This window comes from Argopecten irradians, chromosome 1 (genome assembly GCF_041381155.1).
Source record: "Argopecten irradians isolate NY chromosome 1, Ai_NY, whole genome shotgun sequence".
NCBI lineage: Eukaryota > Metazoa > Mollusca > Bivalvia > Pectinida > Pectinidae > Argopecten > Argopecten irradians.
This window is the reverse complement of record NC_091134.1, coordinates 43,145,944-43,166,359: the sequence shown is the minus strand read 5'-3', so window position 1 is coordinate 43,166,359 and position 20,416 is coordinate 43,145,944. Positions and strand designations below refer to the sequence as shown.

Genomic DNA, 20,416 nt, shown 5'->3' with positions numbered 1-20,416 from the left:
AATTTAAATTGGGCCAATTAGAGTGGGAGAGTGAAGAAATCCCTAATCCTCGGTGTATGGGGGTTCCACCCACAGGTACCTGGGAATTAGTTAGTGTATAGATTACCTTTGTCAAATTGGCATTCATCCTCTCAAAATTGCCATCTGAAAGCAGTTCAGCGCTAATTGCTGATGGACTATGAAGCTGATAAAAACTATGAACTTATATAATATCATTTGCCATGTTGTCACTGTAGTTCCAACAAGGACAATCGAAGAAAGTGAATGAATATCTTTTATCTACATTGTGTATGTTGTCGTAGCGATTACAGATATATGCAAAGAAAATGGCGTTTTGGAATTTGAAGATTAGGAAATCATCGATTAGGTGGGAAAAAATCCAAAATTTGATTGTTTTTGCAATTATTTCACGATATAAATAATTCGCCAATGAGATTCCAAATCAATACATAAAACATTTTTAAACTACTTCCTTTTCTGGCTTACTATTGAATAAATTCCGGACTCTTTTCTTGCACGTATTTGCAATGAGTTTTCTTTTTCCTCGAATATAATTTCCGTTTGGATTGGACAAGTTAGGAGCTCTGCGTTAATACTTTATCAACTAACTGAAAGTACAAGCTATCAAAAGATACACATACTTTTAATGCAAAGAATTATGGCATAACTGATTACACATATGGACATCGATGTTTTAGTGGTCTATAATTTAGGTCCGTGCCATTGAGGGTTTTGATTTACTAAGCATTGAAGTCGGATCATGTTTTCTTTGTCATCCTGTATAGGCCTACTTGCATTGCAAGTTACTCAACCAATTTGATGTTAACAAAGTAAAAGAAAAAAAAAAGAAAAAATTCGAGAAATAGAAAATACACAGGAGCCCATCTTTCGAGCGCATCCTTTTTATGATGACAAAATATTATGTGTTTCTGAACTATACTCACTATACACCTGTTCAAAAAATACAATGAAGATAAACCTTTTTATTACTTCACACCTTCTATGTCATCTTTGAATTGATGTCATTTGTGTCGATACGTGAACTACACGTGGTTCCAATCAATGTAAGGAACGACGAGAGGTAAGTCTATGCACGTGTTAAACGTACATTGGGTGTGCACGAAAATCCCGTATACTCTCCCAAACTTAAAATGTAACCTATCGTTTTATTCTAAATCTGAAACAAATTGTTTAAAAGATGCTGACATTACTGACATTAAGCTGGCTAAGACCGAAGTGGTTCTTATAAAATCCGTATAGCTGGTACATACTAAATTATTTTAAAATAACGAAGGGGAGATAATCTAGTCTATCATTTTACAGACCTATTTACCCATGACAATGGCATTGTTTCTTTGTTCTATTAAGTAGGATTTTAAAGGGATTATTATCTTATTAAGTCCATAAAAGATCGTAGAAACTGTTGACCACTCATTATATGGAAACTGGAATTACTACTAAAATAGCATAATTTGTGAGTGGCATTTTTTCACACAAAATAATAAACCTATTCCTAAAGAATTTGTTTTCAAATCTTCAATTAGTTTAACGCATTTCACCATTTTACTATTCGAACGCATGTCCGAACGTCTCGGTTTTACCATGTATGTGTCTCTTTTACCATCTGGTACCATTTTTGTCGCGAAGACCTACGGAAATAAAGCCTGTGTCTCTTTATTTAAAAGGCATTGCTTTTGTGTGTCGATAGACTCTCCGTAAGATAAATAAAGTCATTAAAATAACAAATTACTATATTTATCTACTCGACCAAAACATGTTTCCGAGTAAATTCTAATATTCTGTACTATCCAGACGCAATTTGAAGAGCATGGGAGGTAACTCGAGCAAAGTGATCTACGTGTTCGTTTGTACATGCACACAAGCAAGTCCTTGCCGCTGGTTTAATTGGTTTAAAAGCCATTTTTAACTTATATTTAAAAGTATTGATTGTTAAAATCCATCTAACTTTGTGTTGCCTTTAAGATTCTGTTCAATGATACTAGAACGATGTCAAAAATATTAATGTTGTACACGTGCAGATCAAGGATTTATAAGTGAGAGATACGTCATTGATGCAGATGGAATTATTTGAAGCTAATAAATATCAGGGAACATTTTACAGTGTACTACTGTTCTATCTAAATTACTGTTTTAACGCAACCCCTACATATGAATTAAAAAAGAGAATGATCGAAATTCCCTAACGTTTGGCTAAATCTGCCTATATTATTAGACTTTTTTAAAATGTTTTATTAAGCAATTTTTTGCCTAATATATATTTTATTTTGTCTAATATATATAAGGCAAATATTTTTTTATAGGCAGGTTTAGCGGACTAGGCTCTGTTCAGTGAAACCGAACCGCAGTGGGCGTGTTCGCCTGTCAACTTTTTGGAACTCTCCTGCGTGAGAGATAGAAATGTGTATTCCAATAGACCGGTCTGTCAAGATGAGAAAAACGACACACGCGATGCACTAACATTGAAACAAACGACTTAAAGCGCGAGGTAAACACGCCAAATTACACCTGATCTTGTAAATGCAATTAATTGATTTAATATGCTAACGACAAAGACTGAAATTGACGACAATTCGTTGGTATGACGAACTGTTATGAAGACGTTTTCAGTGCACTGCAGCTGATCCTGCTGATTGTCGATGACTGGGAATCATAATAGGCTATCGAATATTGGTCCGGATCCATCATCCACAATTTCAGTTCTACAAATATAGCCTCTATATAACTCTTGTCTTTAATGATAGAGACATCTGAAATGAAATTATTATATAAATTTCGACATTTTTTATACTGATTCTCAAACTTTTAAAATTTATTTGACTGATTTCCATTTGATTGAAATACTGTGCTATACAGTACCAATACCTTTAATGTCCAGATATAGATACAACATGCGGGACGCCTATGAACCGAAAATAAAAAACATTTTTCTCAACAATACTAGTCTTATCGAGTCAAACGAAACACCAATTTAAATTTAATTAAATTTCACAATGTTTTGTTAGTACTTCCTTTAAAGATGGAATAGTTAAGAAATGTCTGAAATTTTCGTTAAAAAATACGACAGGCGACAGGTCATGAAATGACAGTATGCTTCAGAAAGTAAAACAGTAACCCTCGCACCCGCAAGCCATATCAAAGGCTGCGCCAGCGGATATCGAAGGAAAATCAGTCATCCCCCAACGTCACGGTCAGTGCATAAACACAAAAGCTCCTGCGCCGCACTTGCCAACACCCAGTGTGATCTATCATTCTCATATACGTCCTTGATATCAGGGTTTGGTAAATTGAATTTTCAATGAAAGATAAATAATAATCATCCCTACCAGTGTCTGTGATTTGACCTGGCTGTTCTCATTATGACATTACATAGTCATGTTAGTACATCTAAATATAAATACACTGATACATTGCATAACATTCGCCTACCACTACTGGCTGGCGACATATTATCGTGAAAAAATAGCGATTTTTCTCGATTTTTTTCTACACGTTGTATTTAAATTTAGATTTTTAGAGTTGTAAATAAGCTTTAGTCCACAACACTTTAAATAAATAAGCTTTAAGTGAATTTTTATGATATTTGACAATAAACACAGCCCTTTGAAAAAAGTCGGTCAAATAGGTTTTCGTGTCATTTTACTGAACATATTATCGTGATTTTTTTCAAAAAAATATGAAAAATAGTTACGTGTGATGGAATAAATTGAATTTGGTATCAACATAAAGATAAACATTTGAACTATTTTTAAAAAAATAATTGATGTAAAAACTGCGTTGCAAAAGAGAGAAAACGTGTATTGTTTATGACATGTCAAATCGTTAGATTACGCTGACAGGGGAAATGAAGAGGTCGCCATTTACCGATCTATTTCTGGCAAAATGACAAATATTTCTCACATGTCTATATAAATTATTAGTATTCTGAATAAATATTAAAGATATTTGAATGATTCCTGGTGGTGATTAATTCTGTAAACAATAAAATAACAAATCAAATCGGCATTGTTTACTACCTTGTATTTTGTCGTCTGGTCAAAAGCGCTTGAGTAACCCCGATCAGCGTTCTTTTCTAAGATTGAATTACCTCCCCTACACCTTTCGTTTTTTGAACGCTGTTGTCTGTCATCAGAGAAAGCAGACGATATATAAATCGGGACTATTATCTTAGAATAGAGCCGATATCACGCATTCCCCCTGGCTAATGTTGTACTTGTGAGGTAAGATTTTCTGAAATTTGGTATTTTTATGCTAAAAATTAAATTTTCTTCTAAATTTGAAAATATTGTTGTTGGTCATTTTGGTAGGTGTCATCTTTCTAAACACAAAACCGTTTAAAAATCGCATTCAGTGTAACCCGCCAATCAAAATCACGATAATATGTTCTTCACGATAATATGTCGCCAACCAGTATACGTTTCATTATATATCCAAATGCTACTTAGCTTAAAGACGAAGATTGAGCTTCTGACCTACCGAGTACAATAGAAGAAAGTATATAGATAGAGAAGGGTAGCTAATTATAAGTGAAAGATATATATATACATGTGTATTCCTCACATTAATGTTACAGAATCCTGAATGATGTATATTTATGTAAGTAATTGTAGTAGACTTATTAAGTCTGCTTTGTGTTTATATTTACTTTTTTTTTCTTTACATACTGAAGTGTATATCCAAAAAAACATGCAAATAATAAGGGCTTCCACACTTTTTCTCAGAAAATCTATTCCATTTATACAAAGGGAACCCATTTTATCTGAGAATGACCCCTATGTAAGGAACACCCAGCACAATCCATGAACTTTGATTAATTTATTTCATGGACATATTATTTATTGCAAGTTAAAATGTTTTTGTTGCCTTTTGTGTTGAATGTAGTTGAAGTGAGATGGAGCGTCTGAGTATGTACCAGCTTGTGTTAGTGGTGACTGTAGCAGTATGTTACTACAACTCCCTTGGGGCCGGCTTCGTGTTTGATGATGTCTCTGCAATCGTTGATAACAAAGATCTACGACCACATGTCTCAGTCGAGCGACTCTTTTGGAATGACTTTTGGGGCACACCCATGCACAAGGTATGTATATCATTTACAGCTAAACCTTGTGTTTTTAAAGACTTTTTAATACAGGGAATTTGAGATCCCCAAACAAGGAAGGTAAAGTACAAATTATTATTGATTAGTCCCTCCTTTCATGTATTTTACAACGTCACCAAATTCACATCAAAAGATGACATTACAATCATGGGAAGGTGTGTACATGTAGTATTGCTCAAAAAGTATGCTGAATTATTAATTCCTGAGGTCTGTAGTATAGGTTGATTATAATATGCAATAGGGGAAATCTGACATAATCAGATTTAGAGTATCAATCCTAGTGATGCCAAAAAATGTACTGAAACTATTGTGATGTACAGATTTGATTGACACTTTATATATGCCTGACAAATCATAATATTTATTCAACCTGTTGTTGCTCTATTGTAGGAAAAGAGTCACAAATCCTACCGACCATTGTGTGTGCTGACCTTTCGACTAAACTACCTTCTCCATGAGTTGGACACAATGGGATATCACCTTGTTAATGTCATCCTTCACGCAGTGGTCTGTCTGCTGTTCATGAGGTATATAACTTTGTTTATCATCACAGAAAGGGTGATCAGGTGGTGTAATGTTAATGTCATCCTTCACGCAGTGGTCTGTCTGCTGTTCATGAGGTATATAACTTTGTTTATCATCACAGAAAGGGTGATCAGGTGGTGTAATGTTAATGTCATCCTTCACGCAGTGGTCTGTCTGCTGTTCATGAGGTATATAACTTTGTTTATCATCACAGAAAGGGTGATCAGGTGGTGTAATGTTAATGTCAATGTCATCCTTCACGCAGTGGTGTGTCTGCTGTTCATGAGGTATATAACTTTGTTTATCATCACAGAAAGGGTGATCAGGTGGTGTAATGTTAATGTCATCCTTCACGCAGTGGTCTGTCTGCTGTTCATGAGGTATATAACTTTGTTTATCATCACAGAAAGGGTGATCAGGTGGTGTAATGTTAATGTCATCCTTCACGCAGTGGTCTGTCTGCTGTTCATGAGGTATATAACTGTTTATCATCACAGAAAGGGGATCAGGTGGTGTAATGTTAATGTCATCCTTCACGCAGTGGTCTGTCTGCTGTTCATGAGGTATATAACTTTGTTTATCATCACAGAAAGGGTGATCAGGTGGTGTAATGTTAATGTCATCCTTCACGCAGTGGTCTGTCTGCTGTTCATGAGGTATATAACTTTGTTTATCATCACAGAAAGGGGGATCAGGTGGTGTAATGTTAATGTCATCCTTCACGCAGTGGTCTGTCTGCTGTTCATGAGGTATATAACTTTGTTTATCATCACAGAAAGGGGGATCAGGTGGTGTAATGTTAATGTCATCCTTCACGCAGTGGTCTGTCTGCTGTTCATGAGGTATATAACTTTGTTTATCATCACAGAAAGGGGGATCAGGTGGTGTAATGTTAATGTCATCCTTCACGCAGTGGTGTGTCTGCTGTTCATGAGGTATATAACTTTGTTTATCATCACAGAAAGGGTGATCAGGTGGTGTAATGTTAATGTCATCCTTCACGCAGTGGTGTGTCTGCTGTTCATGAGGTATATAACTTTGTTTATCATCACAGAAAGGGGGATCAGGTGGTGTAATGTTAATGTCATCCTTCACGCAGTGGTCTGTCTGCTGTTCATGAGGTATATAACTTTGTTTATCATCACAGAAAGGGGGATCAGGTGGTGTAATGTTAATGTCATCCTTCACGCAGTGGTCTGTCTGTCTGCTGTTCATGAGGTATATAACTTTGTTTATCATCACAGAAAGGGGGATCAGGTGGTGTAATGTTAATGTCATCCTTCACGCAGTGGTCTGTCTGCTGTTCATGAGGTATATAACTTTGTTTATCATCACAGAAAGGGTGATCAGGTGGTGTAATGTTAATGTCATCCTTCACGCAGTGGTGTGTCTGCTGTTCATGAGGTATATAACTTTGTTTATCATCACAGAAAGGGTGATCAGGTGGTGTAATGTTAATGTCATCCTTCACGCAGTGGTCTGTCTGCTGTTCATGAGGTATATAACTTTGTTTATCATCACAGAAAGGGGGATCAGGTGGTGTAATGTTAATGTCATCCTTCACGCAGTGGTCTGTCTGCTGTTCATGAGGTATATAACTTTGTTTATCATCACAGAAAGGGGGATCAGGTGGTGTAATGTTAATGTCATCCTTCACGCAGTGGTCTGTCTGCTGTTCATGAGGTATATAACTTTGTTTATCATCACAGAAAGGGGATCAGGTGGTGTAATGTTAATGTCATCCTTCACGCAGTGGTCTGTCTGCTGTTCATGAGGTATATAACTTTGTTTATCATCACAGAAAGGGGGATCAGGTGGTGTAATGTTAATGTCATCCTTCACGCAGTGGTCTGTCTGCTGTTCATGAGGTATATAACTTTGTTTATCATCACAGAAAGGGGGATCAGGTGGTGTAATGTTAATGTCATCCTTCACGCAGTGGTCTGTCTGCTGTTCATGAGGTATATAACTTTGTTTATCATCACAGAAAGGGGGATCAGGTGGTGTAATGTTAATGTCATCTCTTCAGAGTGGGATCTGTATGTCTGCTGTTCATGCTGTTCAGAGTATTAACTTTGTTTATCATCACAGAAAGGGTGATCAGGTGGTGTAATGTTAATGTCATCCTTCACGCAGTGGTGTGTCTGCTGTTCATGAGGTATATAACTTTGTTTATCATCACAGAAAGGGTGATCAGGTGGTGTAATGTTAATGTCATCCTTCACGCAGTGGTCTGTCTGCTGTTCATGAGGTATATAACTTTGTTTATCATCACAGAAAGGGGGATCAGGTGGTGTAATGTTAATGTCATCCTTCACGCAGTGGTGTGTCTGCTGTTCATGAGGTATATAACTTTGTTTATCATCACAGAAAGGGTGATCAGGTGGTGTAATGTTAATGTCATCCTTCACGCAGTGGTGTGTCTGCTGTTCATGAGGTATATAACTTTGTTTATCATCACAGAAAGGGGGATCAGGTGGTGTAATGTTAATGTCATCCTTCACGCAGTGGTCTGTCTGCTGTTCATGAGGTATATAACATTGTTTATCATCACAGAAAGGGGGATCAGGTGGTGTAATGTTAATGTCATCCTTCACGCAGTGGTCTGTCTGCTGTTCATGAGGTATATAACTTTGTTTATCATCACAGAAAGGGGGATCAGGTGGTGTAATGTTAATGTCATCCTTCACGCAGTGGTCTGTCTGCTGTTCATGAGGTATATAACTTTGTTTATCATCACAGAAAGGGTGATCAGGTGGTGTAATGTTAATGTCATCCTTCACGCAGTGGTCTGTCTGCTGCTGTTCATGAGGTATATAACTTGTTTATCATCACAGAAAGGGGGATCAGGTGGTGTAATGTTAATGTCATCCTTCACGCAGTGGTCTGTCTGCTGTTCATGAGGTATATAACTTTGTTTATCATCACAGAAAGGGGGATCAGGTGGTGTAATGTTAATGTCATCCTTCACGCAGTGGTCTGTCTGCTGTTCATGAGGTATATAACTTTGTTTATCATCACAGAAAGGGTGATCAGGTGGTGTAATGTTAATGTCATCCTTCACGCAGTGGTCTGTCTGCTGTTCATGAGGTATATAACTTTGTTTATCATCACAGAAAGGGGGATCAGGTGGTGTAATGTTAATGTCATCCTTCACGCAGTGGTCTGTCTGCTGTTCATGAGGTATATAACTTTGTTTATCATCACAGAAAGGGTGATCAGGTGGTGTAATGTTAATGTCATCCTTCACGCAGTGGTCTGTCTGCTGTTCATGAGGTATATAACATTGTTTATCATCACAGAAAGGGGGATCAGGTGGTGTAATGTTAATGTCATCCTTCACGCAGTGGTCTGTCTGCTGTTCATGAGGTATATAACTTTGTTTATCATCACAGAAAGGGTGATCAGGTGGTGTAATGTTAATGTCATCCTTCACGCAGTGGTGTGTCTGCTGTTCATGAGGTATATAACTTTGTTTATCATCACAGAAAGGGGGATCAGGTGGTGTAATGTTAATGTCATCCTTCACGCAGTGGTCTGTCTGCTGTTCATGAGGTATATAACTTTGTTTATCATCACAGAAAGGGTGATCAGGTGGTGTAATGTTAATGTCATCCTTCACGCAGTGGTCTGTCTGCTGTTCATGAGGTATATAACTTTGTTTATCATCACAGAAAGGGGGATCAGGTGGTGTAATGTTAATGTCATCCTTCACGCAGTGGTCTGTCTGCTGTTCATGAGGTATATAACTTTGTTTATCATCACAGAAAGGGGGATCAGGTGGTGTAATGTTAATGTCATCCTTCACGCAGTGGTGTGTCTGCTGTTCATGAGGTATATAACTTTGTTTATCATCACAGAAAGGGTGATCAGGTGGTGTAATGTTAATGTCATCCTTCACGCAGTGGTGTGTCTGCTGTTCATGAGGTATATAACATTGTTTATCATCACAGAAAGGGTGATCAGGTGGTGTAATGTTAATGTCATCCTTCACGCAGTGGTGTGTCTGCTGTTCATGAGGTATATAACTTTGTTTATCATCACAGAAAGGGTGATCAGGTGGTGTAATGTTAATGTCATCCTTCACGCAGTGGTCTGTCTGCTGTTCATGAGGTATATAACTTTGTTTATCATCACAGAAAGGGTGATCAGGTGGTGTAATGTTAATGTCATCCTTCACGCAGTGGTGTGTCTGCTGTTCATGAGGTATATAACTTTGTTTATCATCACAGAAAGGGTGATCAGGTGGTGTAATGTTAATGTCATCCTTCACGCAGTGGTCTGTCTGCTGTTCATGAGGTATATAACTTTGTTTATCATCACAGAAAGGGGGATCAGGTGGTGTAATGTTAATGTCATCCTTCACGCAGTGGTCTGTCTGCTGTTCATGAGGTATATAACTTTGTTTATCATCACAGAAAGGGGATCAGGTGGTGTAATGTTAATGTCATCCTTCACGCAGTGGTGTGTCTGCTGTTCATGAGGTATATAACTTTGTTTATCATCACAGAAAGGGGGATCAGGTGGTGTAATGTTAATGTCATCCTTCACGCAGTGGTGTGTCTGCTGTTCATGAGGTATATAACTTTGTTTATCATCACAGAAAGGGGGATCAGGTGGTGTAATGTTAATGTCATCCTTCACACAGTGGTCTGTCTGCTGTTCATGAGGTATATAACTTTGTTTATCATCACAGAAACGGGGATCAGGTGGTGTAATGTTAATGTCATCCTTCACGCAGTGGTCTGTCTGCTGTTCATGAGGTATATAACTTTGTTTATCATCACAGAAAGGGGGATCAGGTGGTGTAATGTTAATGTCATCCTTCACGCAGTGGTCTGTCTGCTGTTCATGAGGTATATAACTTTGTTTATCATCACAGAAAGGGGGATCAGGTGGTGTAATGTTAATGTCATCCTTCACGCAGTGGTTGTCTGCTGTTCATGAGGTATATAACTTTGTTTATCATCACAGAAAGGGGGATCAGGTGGTGTAATGTTAATGTCATCCTTCACGCAGTGGTCTGTCTGCTGTTCATGAGGTATATAACTTTGTTTATCATCACAGAAAGGGGGATCAGGTGGTGTAATGTTAATGTCATCCTTCACGCAGTGGTCTGTCTGCTGTTCATGAGGTATATAACTTTGTTTATCATCACAGAAAGGGGATCAGGTGGTGTAATGTTAATGTCATCCTTCACGCAGTGGTCTGTCTGCTGTTCATGAGGTATATAACTTTGTTTATCATCACAGAAAGGGGGATCAGGTGGTGTAATGTTAATGTCATCCTTCACGCAGTGGTCTGTCTGCTGTTCATGAGGTATATAACTTTGTTTATCATCACAGAAAGGGGGATCAGGTGGTGTAATGTTAATGTCATCCTTCACGCAGTGGTCTGTCTGCTGTTCATGAGGTATATAACCTTGTTTATCATCACAGAAAGGGGATCAGGTGGTGTAATGTTAATGTCATCCTTCACGCAGTGGTCTGTCTGCTGTTCATGAGGTATATAACTTTGTTTATCATCACAGAAAGGGGATCAGGTGGTGTAATGTTAATGTCATCCTTCACGCAGTGGTCTGTCTGCTGTTCATGAGGTATATAACTTTGTTTATCATCACAGAAAGGGGGATCAGGTGGTGTAATGTTAATGTCATCCTTCACGCAGTGGTCTGTCTGCTGTTCATGAGGTATTAACTGCTGTTCATGAGGGTATTATAACTTGTTTATCATCACAGAAAGGGGGATCAGGTGGTGTAATGTTAATGTCATCCTTCACGCAGTGGTTGTCTGTGTTCATGAGGTATATAACTGTTTATCATCACAGAAAGGGGATCAGGTGGTGTAATGTTAATGTCATCCTTCACGCAGTGGTCTGTCTGCTGTTCATGAGGTATATTAACTTTGTTTATCATCACAGAAGGGGATCAGTGGTGTAATGTTATGTCATCCTTCACGCAGTGGTCTGTCTGCTGTTCATGAGGTATATAACAGTTTATCATCACAGAAAGGGGATCAGGTGGTGTAATGTTAATGTCATCCTTCACGCAGTGGTCTGTCTGCTGTTCATGAGGTATATAACTTTGTTTATCATCACAGAAAGGGGGATCAGGTGGTGTAATGTTAATGTCATCCTTCACGCAGTGGTCTGTCTGCTGTTCATGAGGTATATAACTTGTTTATCATCACAGAAAGGGGATCAGGTGGTGTAATGTTAATGTCATCCTTCACGCAGTGGTTGTCTGCTGTTCATGAGGTATATAACTTGTTTATCATCACAGAAAGGGTGATCAGGTGGTGTAATGTTAATGTCATCCTTCACGCAGTGGTGTGTCTGCTGTTCATGAGGTATATAACTTTGTTTATCATCACAGAAAGGGTGATCAGGTGGTGTAATGTTAATGTCATCCTTCACGCAGTGGTGTGTCTGCTGTTCATGAGGTATATAACTTTGTTTATCATCACAGAAAGGGGGATCAGGTGGTGTAATGTTAATGTCATCCTTCACGCAGTGGTGTGTCTGCTGTTCATGAGGTATATAACTTTGTTTATCATCACAGAAAGGGGGATCAGGTGGTGTAATGTTAATATCATCCTTCACGCAGTGGTCTGTCTGCTGTTCATGAGGTATATAACATTGTTTATCATCACAGAAAGGGGATCAGGTGGTGTAATGTTAATGTCAATCCTTCACGCAGTGGTGTGTCTGCTGTTCATGAGGTATATAACTTTGTTTATCATCACAGAAAGGGTGATCAGGTGGTGTAATGTTAATGTCATCCTTCACGCAGTGGTCTGTCTGCTGTTCATGAGGTATATAACTTTGTTTATCATCACAGAAAGGGGATCAGGTGGTGTAATGTTAATGTCATCCTTCACGCAGTGGTCTGTCTGCTGTTCATGAGGTATATAACTTTGTTTATCATCACAGAAAGGGGATCAGGTGGTGTAATGTTAATGTCATCCTTCACGCAGTGGTCTGTCTGCTGTTCATGAGGTATATAACTTTGTTTATCATCACAGAAAGGGGATCAGGTGGTGTAATGTTAATGTCATCCTTCACGCAGTGGTCTGTCTGCTGTTCATGAGGTATATAACTTTGTTTATCATCACAGAAAGGGGGATCAGGTGGTGTAATGTTAATGTCATCCTTCACGCAGTGGTCTGTCTGCTGTTCATGAGGTATATAACTTTGTTTATCATCACAGAAAGGGGGATCAGGTGGTGTAATGTTAATGTCATCCTTCACGCAGTGGTGTGTCTGCTGTTCATGAGGTATATAACTTTGTTTATCATCACAGAAAGGGTGATCAGGTGGTGTAATGTTAATGTCATCCTTCACGCAGTGGTGTGTCTGCTGTTCATGAGGTATATAACTTTGTTTATCATCACAGAAAGGGTGATCAGGTGGTGTAATGTTAATGTCATCCTTCACGCAGTGGTCTGTCTGCTGTTCATGAGGTATATAACTTTGTTTATCATCACAGAAAGGGGGATCAGGTGGTGTAATGTTAATGTCATCCTTCACGCAGTGGTCTGTCTGCTGTTCATGAGGTATATAACTTTGTTTATCATCACAGAAAGGGGGATCAGGTGGTGTAATGTTAATGTCATCCTTCACGCAGTGGTGTGTCTGCTGTTCATGAGGTATATAACATTGTTTATCATCACAGAAAGGGGATCAGGTGGTGTAATGTTAATGTCATCCTTCACGCAGTGGTCTGTCTGCTGTTCATGAGGTATATAACTTTGTTTATCATCACAGAAAGGGGGATCAGGTGGTGTAATGTTAATGTCATCCTTCACGCAGTGGTCTGTCTGCTGTTCATGAGGTATATAACATTGTTTATCATCACAGAAAGGGGGATCAGGTGGTGTAATGTTAATGTCATCCTTCACGCAGTGGTGTGTCTGCTGTTCATGAGGTATATAACTTTGTTTATCATCACAGAAAGGGGGATCAGGTGGTGTAATGTTAATGTCATCCTTCACGCAGTGGTGTGTCTGCTGTTCATGAGGTATATAACTTTGTTTATCATCACAGAAAGGGTGATCAGGTGGTGTAATGTTAATGTCATCCTTCACGCAGTGGTCTGTCTGCTGTTCATGAGGTATATAACTTTGTTTATCATCACAGAAAGGGTGATCAGGTGGTGTAATGTTAATGTCATCCTTCACGCAGTGGTCTGTCTGCTGTTCATGAGGTATATAACTTTGTTTATCATCACAGAAAGGGGGATCAGGTGGTGTAATGTTAATGTCATCCTTCACGCAGTGGTCTGTCTGCTGTTCATGAGGTATATAACATTGTTTATCATCACAGAAAGGGTGATCAGGTGGTGTAATGTTAATGTCATCCTTCACGCAGTGGTGTGTCTGCTGTTCATGAGGTATATAACTTTGTTTATCATCACAGAAAGGGGGATCAGGTGGTGTAATGTTAATGTCATCCTTCACGCAGTGGTGTGTCTGCTGTTCATGAGGTATATAACTTTGTTTATCATCACAGAAAGGGGGATCAGGTGGTGTAATGTTAATGTCATCCTTCACGCAGTGGTCTGTCTGCTGTTCATGAGGTATATAACTTTGTTTATCATCACAGAAAGGGGGATCAGGTGGTGTAATGTTAATGTCATCCTTCACGCAGTGGTCTGTCTGCTGTTCATGAGGTATATAACTTTGTTTATCATCACAGAAAGGGGGATCAGGTGGTGTAATGTTAATGTCATCCTTCACGCAGTGGTCTGTCTGCTGTTCATGAGGTATATAACTTTGTTTATCATCACAGAAAGGGGGATCAGGTGGTGTAATGTTAATGTCATCCTTCACGCAGTGGTCTGTCTGCTGTTCATGAGGTATATAACTTTGTTTATCATCACAGAAAGGGGGATCAGGTGGTGTAATGTTAATGTCATCCTTCACGCAGTGGTCTGTCTGCTGTTCATGAGGTATATAACTTTGTTTATCATCACAGAAAGGGGGATCAGGTGGTGTAATGTTAATGTCATCCTTCACGCAGTGGTCTGTCTGCTGTTCATGAGGTATATAACTTTGTTTATCATCACAGAAAGGGTGATCAGGTGGTGTAATGTTAATGTCATCCTTCACGCAGTGGTGTGTCTGCTGTTCATGAGGTATATAACTTTGTTTATCATCACAGAAAGGGTGATCAGGTGGTGTAATGTTAATGTCATCCTTCACGCAGTGGTGTGTCTGCTGTTCATGAGGTATATAACATTGTTTATCATCACAGAAAGGGTGATCAGGTGGTGTAATGTTAATGTCATCCTTCACGCAGTGGTCTGTCTGCTGTTCATGAGGTATATAACTTTGTTTATCATCACAGAAAGGGGGATCAGGTGGTGTAATGTTAATGTCATCCTTCACGCAGTGGTCTGTCTGCTGTTCATGAGGTATATAACATTGTTTATCATCACAGAAAGGGGGATCAGGTGGTGTAATGTTAATGTCATCCTTCACGCAGTGGTCTGTCTGCTGTTCATGAGGTATATAACTTTGTTTATCATCACAGAAAGGGGGATCAGGTGGTGTAATGTTAATGTCATCCTTCACGCAGTGGTCTGTCTGCTGTTCATGAGGTATATAACATTGTTTATCATCACAGAAAGGGGGATCGGTGGTGTAATGTTAATGTCATCCTTCACGCAGTGGTCTGTCTGCTGTTCATGAGGTATATAACATTGTTTATCATCACAGAAAGGGGGATCAGGTGGTGTAATGTTAATGTCATCCTTCACGCAGTGGTGTGTCTGCTGTTCATGAGGTATATAACTTTGTTTATCATCACAGAAAGGGGGATCAGGTGGTGTAATGTTAATGTCATCCTTCACGCAGTGGTCTGTCTGCTGTTCATGAGGTATATAAACTTTGTTTATCATCACAGAAAGGGGGATCAGGTGGTGTAATGTTAATGTCATCCTTCACGCAGTGGTCTGTCTGCTGTTCATGAGGTATATAACTTTGTTTATCATCACAGAAAGGGGGATCAGGTGGTGTAATGTTAATGTCATCCTTCACGCAGTGGTCTGTCTGCTGTTCATGAGGTATATAACTTTGTTTATCATCACAGAAAGGGGGATCAGGTGGTGTAATGTTAATGTCATCCTTCACGCAGTGGTCTGTCTGCTGTTCATGAGGTATATAACATTGTTTATCATCACAGAAAGGGGGATCAGGTGGTGTAATGTTAATGTCATCCTTCACGCAGTGGTCTGTCTGCTGTTCATGAGGTATATAACTTTGTTTATCATCACAGAAAGGGGGATCAGGTGGTGTAATGTTAATGTCATCCTTCACGCAGTGGTCTGTCTGCTGTTCATGAGGTATATAACTTTGTTTATCATCACAGAAAGGGGGATCAGGTGGTGTAATGTTAATGTCATCCTTCACGCAGTGGTGTGTCTGCTGTTCATGAGGTATATAACTTTGTTTATCATCACAGAAAGGGTGATCAGGTGGTGTAATGTTAATGTCATCCTTCACGCAGTGGTGTGTCTGCTGTTCATGAGGTATATAACTTTGTTTATCATCACAGAAAGGGGGATCAGGTGGTGTAATGTTAATGTCATCCTTCACGCAGTGGTCTGTCTGCTGTTCATGAGGTATATAACTTTGTTTATCATCACAGAAAGGGGGATCAGGTGGTGTAATGTTAATGTCATCCTTCACGCAGTGGTGTGTCTGCTGTTCATGAGGTATATAACATTGTTTATCATCACAGAAAGGGGGATCAGGTGGTGTAATGTTAATGTCATCCTTCACGCAGTGGTGTGTCTGCTGTTCATGAGGTATATAACTTTGTTTATCATCACAGAAAGGGGGATCAGGTGGTGTAATATTTAGTAATGCGACTAATTCATGTACCATGTGCACGTGATACTGGATAACGTTTGTGCGTTACTAGTCTCCGTTGGAGAAGGAATGTTAATTCTCGTAATCTTCCCGCTGAAATGAAGTTAGCGTGGGATATCATCTTTTGACGTCATTCCATCACCAATAGAAACAGTAGTCCCACACAAATGTAATTGGGTATCACATAGTAAGTGAATTAGTCCCATTCACCTTCCATCTAGATGGCTTAGGTTTGAATCCTGACATGAGATGTAATTATTACCATACTTTATTAGAGATTGATCAATACACAGTAGAGGGTTATGTGGGTGCATGAACCTAACTTTTAGGTGCGACTTATTTACCAGTGCAACTTACATGGGTACAAAAACTGAAAAAATCGTAAAAAAGGCCTTTGTGACTTATACACAGGTGCGACTTAATACCCGAAAATACAGTATATTCAAATACAGGAAATTTCATGTGTTAATGCATTATGATAATTGAGAAATAATTCATAAGAATTTTTTGTTACAATAATGTACCTGATATTTATTGCTTGATTATACACTATCTGTCAGCTTTGTTGAAATAGTCCAGTCGTGAAGTTTCCCCTTCTGCTCTTGCATGGTAATACTTACTTTTCTTACTTGTAGAATGTGTTGCATGTTCCTGCCAGAACTGGCCAGTTTTGTGGCTGCCTTCCTTTTCGCTATCCACCCCATCCACGTCGAAGCTGTAAGTTCTGATACTGATGTCATTGTGATTACTGTATATACATGTAGCTGCTTATTTTCATGATCATGAGAGTGATATTTTTGCAATGATGTTGTACAATTAAAAATTTAAACAGTGGAATATTGATAATACCTTGCACTTCATTTTGTAAGTAACTTACACTATATTTTGTAGATTTCTCATTCTATATTTTGTAGGTTACTTATACTATATTTTGTAGGTAATGTGTACTATATTTTGTAGGTAACTTATACTATATTTTGTAGGTAACTTGTACTATATTTTGTAGGTAACTTGTACTACAGTCAAACCTCGATGATTCGAACTTCGATGAATCGAATTTCTCGCTGTATCAAACTTTTTGTCTGGTCCCGAATTTCTTCACTATATAACATTACTAACTAACCCATGTATGAATCGAAGTTTTATGAATCGAAGTTCTCGATGTATCGAACTTTTTTCATGGACCATTTGTTATAGAATCATAGGTAACTGACACTCGATGATTCGAATAAAAATTTACCTGTACAGATCAGGTGTTCGCCGATACCCCGCGCCTTGCTGTCACACCTAACTGTCTCGCGACGGCCCTTCGCCGGACAATAGGGATTATGACAGCTTGTGTTGCTTGCTTGATATCATCAAGATAATTAATATCACTAATCAGGCCGATACCCGGTGCTTTGTTTTTACAAGCTGCATTAGTAAATCATTAGTACGGCAAAGATACAGTTAGTCGTTTTTGATGTTCGCCGCCGCCATTGGTAGCGGTTTGTAGAATTTACGGAACGGTAAATAGCGAGCGACATTATTAGTAACTCATACTCAAAACTGTTACATTGCACAACTTTGGCATAAATACTGGAGCAAATCGATCATTCTAAATCGAAGTATTTTGTAGGTGTTGTAGCGCTTTCGGTTCCTCCTGTTAAGTTTCGTTTTTACAACTTGTCTTCGTTTTTATATTCATTCCGTAATATTAACCATCGCTTAAATAGTCACCAAACGAACACTTGTACATGGGTTAGGCCTAGTACACGTAAGTCTTGTTTATGATATACGTATGTATTGCTAACGATAGCAATACATGTGATTAATTGCATACTTCGTTTTTATTTTGTTTTGCTTGTGGTAAACACAATAATTATAAAGTTTACGGAACGGAGACGACATGTACACAACTACCACAGTTGGTCATGGGGTAAAAAAAATCGGTCTAATTTCAACCACGAATAATTCGAAGTCTCGATGTTTCGAAGTTTTTCTGACGGTCCCTTGAACTTCGATGCATCGAGGTTTGACTGTATATTTTGTAGGTAACTTGTACTATATTTTGTAGGTAACTTGTACTTTATTTTGTAGGTAACTGGAGTTGTTGGAAGAGCCGAGGCACTGTCTTCTATATTCTTCCTTCTAGCATTGATGTCCTTCTCAAAGTCTACTGGATACAGATCCCAGATAGGTAACAAATATAAGTGTTTTCTAATCTACTTACTATCTTTGTACTACAATGCTAACTTCTTCTGATACCCAATCAAGTCTTTCTTGAAAATCATGCATCAGACGGGACGCAAGATGGATTTGACATCCTGTTACAATTCTAGATTTCCAGTAGGGTTTTCTGAATTGTGATTGAATATTTTTCTTCTGATTTTTTTTTTCAAAATTACCCGTTGTTTGGAACTTTCATCTTTTTGATAGCGTAATCTATGTACAAGCCAATCTGTCTATACAAGACCACCAAGGGGACAATGAAAAATAGTCTTTATAGCTAAGTGGTCTTTAAACAATGTTAAATTTTTGAAATTGGCCATTCCAAAGGAACGAAATGGTCTTAAAAAAGCTTGTTCAGTGGTTTTGCTGTATTTTGACTAATAATCCTGTATATTTCATGAGTATACATGTAAAATTTCACTTGCCAGACGCCCTGGGCAACCAGTTTGTGAGTTCGGGCAAGTGAAAAATGTTGCCCGTAGTGTATTTCTTGATTTAATATTATGATGTGTTTACAGTGTGGAGACCCTTGTTGCTGACAGTGGTACTCGTCACCATAGCCATGTTGTGTAAGGAGCAAGGCATTACAGTCATAGGAGTGTGCTGTGTTTACGAAGTCTTTGTAGCACAGAGGGTGAGTACCACTAACTAATAAATAAAGTTTCTGTATCAGGTAATTAGGGTCTTTTGTATTAACAAAATTGTATAAATGTGTTTTGCCTAGTTTCATGTAGAGGGGCAAAAAATATCACCTCTGGTCTTTCTTTAGGTTGAGGATATGATGCAATGCTAATGCTCTGACCATATAGGTTATTATTTTTGTTTAGGTCGTTGTAGCTTTCTCAGAATGACTATTGACATTGATATGATGTTAGACATTAACAAGAAGTTTTCTACCATTTTTCTCAAAGGGAGATAATCATGACTGTTGTAGGCCACCTTTGAGGAACTTCTTGCTGTGGTGGGGAGTTTTCTGAGGGGAAAGCCATCTATCCCTCACTGGCTGAGGAATTCTGTGATACGTGCAGGCTTTCTTGTGGGAACCACATTATTCTTACTCTTTGCCAGAATTAAAGTGATGGGAGCACAGCTGCCCGTCTTCACAAAGTAAGTACTTATAATAATGATACACTATATAAAGATATGATTTAATAATTTGATATCAGTCAGTACAGGTTTAAAAATGGTCTGGGAGGAGACGGCACTTTGGGCATTTATTCTGGTACTGACTGCTGGTTGATGGTTTTTCTCTGGATATTCAAACTTTCCTCCACCTCTTAAACCTGGCACATTCTTAAATGACTCTGGCTGCTAATAGGGTATTAAACTAATCAGAAAAGGTTTAAAAACTTTATAAAGCATTTTATGTAGTTATCAGAAACAAATCACAAATCGAGTTGTAGATGTTTTGCAAGACAAGTAGAAGCTTTTAGTAACAACATGTTAATTTTGAGTATTAATCGAACAAGCATTCTTCAAAATAAAATTACGAGATTGATGATGTAATGCAATGCTAATGAAATTGACATCAATTATAGGTCAATGAATTTCTTGTAGATTTTAGATCTATGAAAGATGGAAAAAATGCTTATAAGGACGGGGAAGCTTGTTAGGTCTAATACAGTAATAATACCTAGTTCCTTTATTTTATATTTTCAATTTTTGTTTTAGTTTTGATAACCCTGCCTCCCAA

General features: G+C 38.4%; 1 protein-coding gene across 1 annotated transcript in view; it reads left to right on the top strand.

Annotated features, from left to right (window-relative positions):
* Positions 1-2,413: 2,413 nt before the first annotated feature.
* LOC138329156 (protein O-mannosyl-transferase TMTC3-like) overlaps positions 2,414-20,416 on the top strand; it is a 41,282-nt gene continuing 23,279 nt past the window's right edge. Inside the window, exons 1-8 of the mRNA XM_069275932.1 lie at positions 2,414-2,506; positions 4,900-5,095; positions 5,507-5,643; positions 17,148-17,229; positions 18,592-18,691; positions 19,242-19,357; positions 19,658-19,830; positions 20,395-20,416. The exon at positions 20,395-20,416 is cut by the window's right edge and continues 231 nt beyond it. Of these exons, the coding sequence (XP_069132033.1) occupies positions 4,910-5,095; positions 5,507-5,643; positions 17,148-17,229; positions 18,592-18,691; positions 19,242-19,357; positions 19,658-19,830; positions 20,395-20,416 (816 nt within the window). The 5' untranslated portion in view covers positions 2,414-2,506; positions 4,900-4,909. The remainder of the gene's footprint in view (positions 2,507-4,899; positions 5,096-5,506; positions 5,644-17,147; positions 17,230-18,591; positions 18,692-19,241; positions 19,358-19,657; positions 19,831-20,394) is intronic.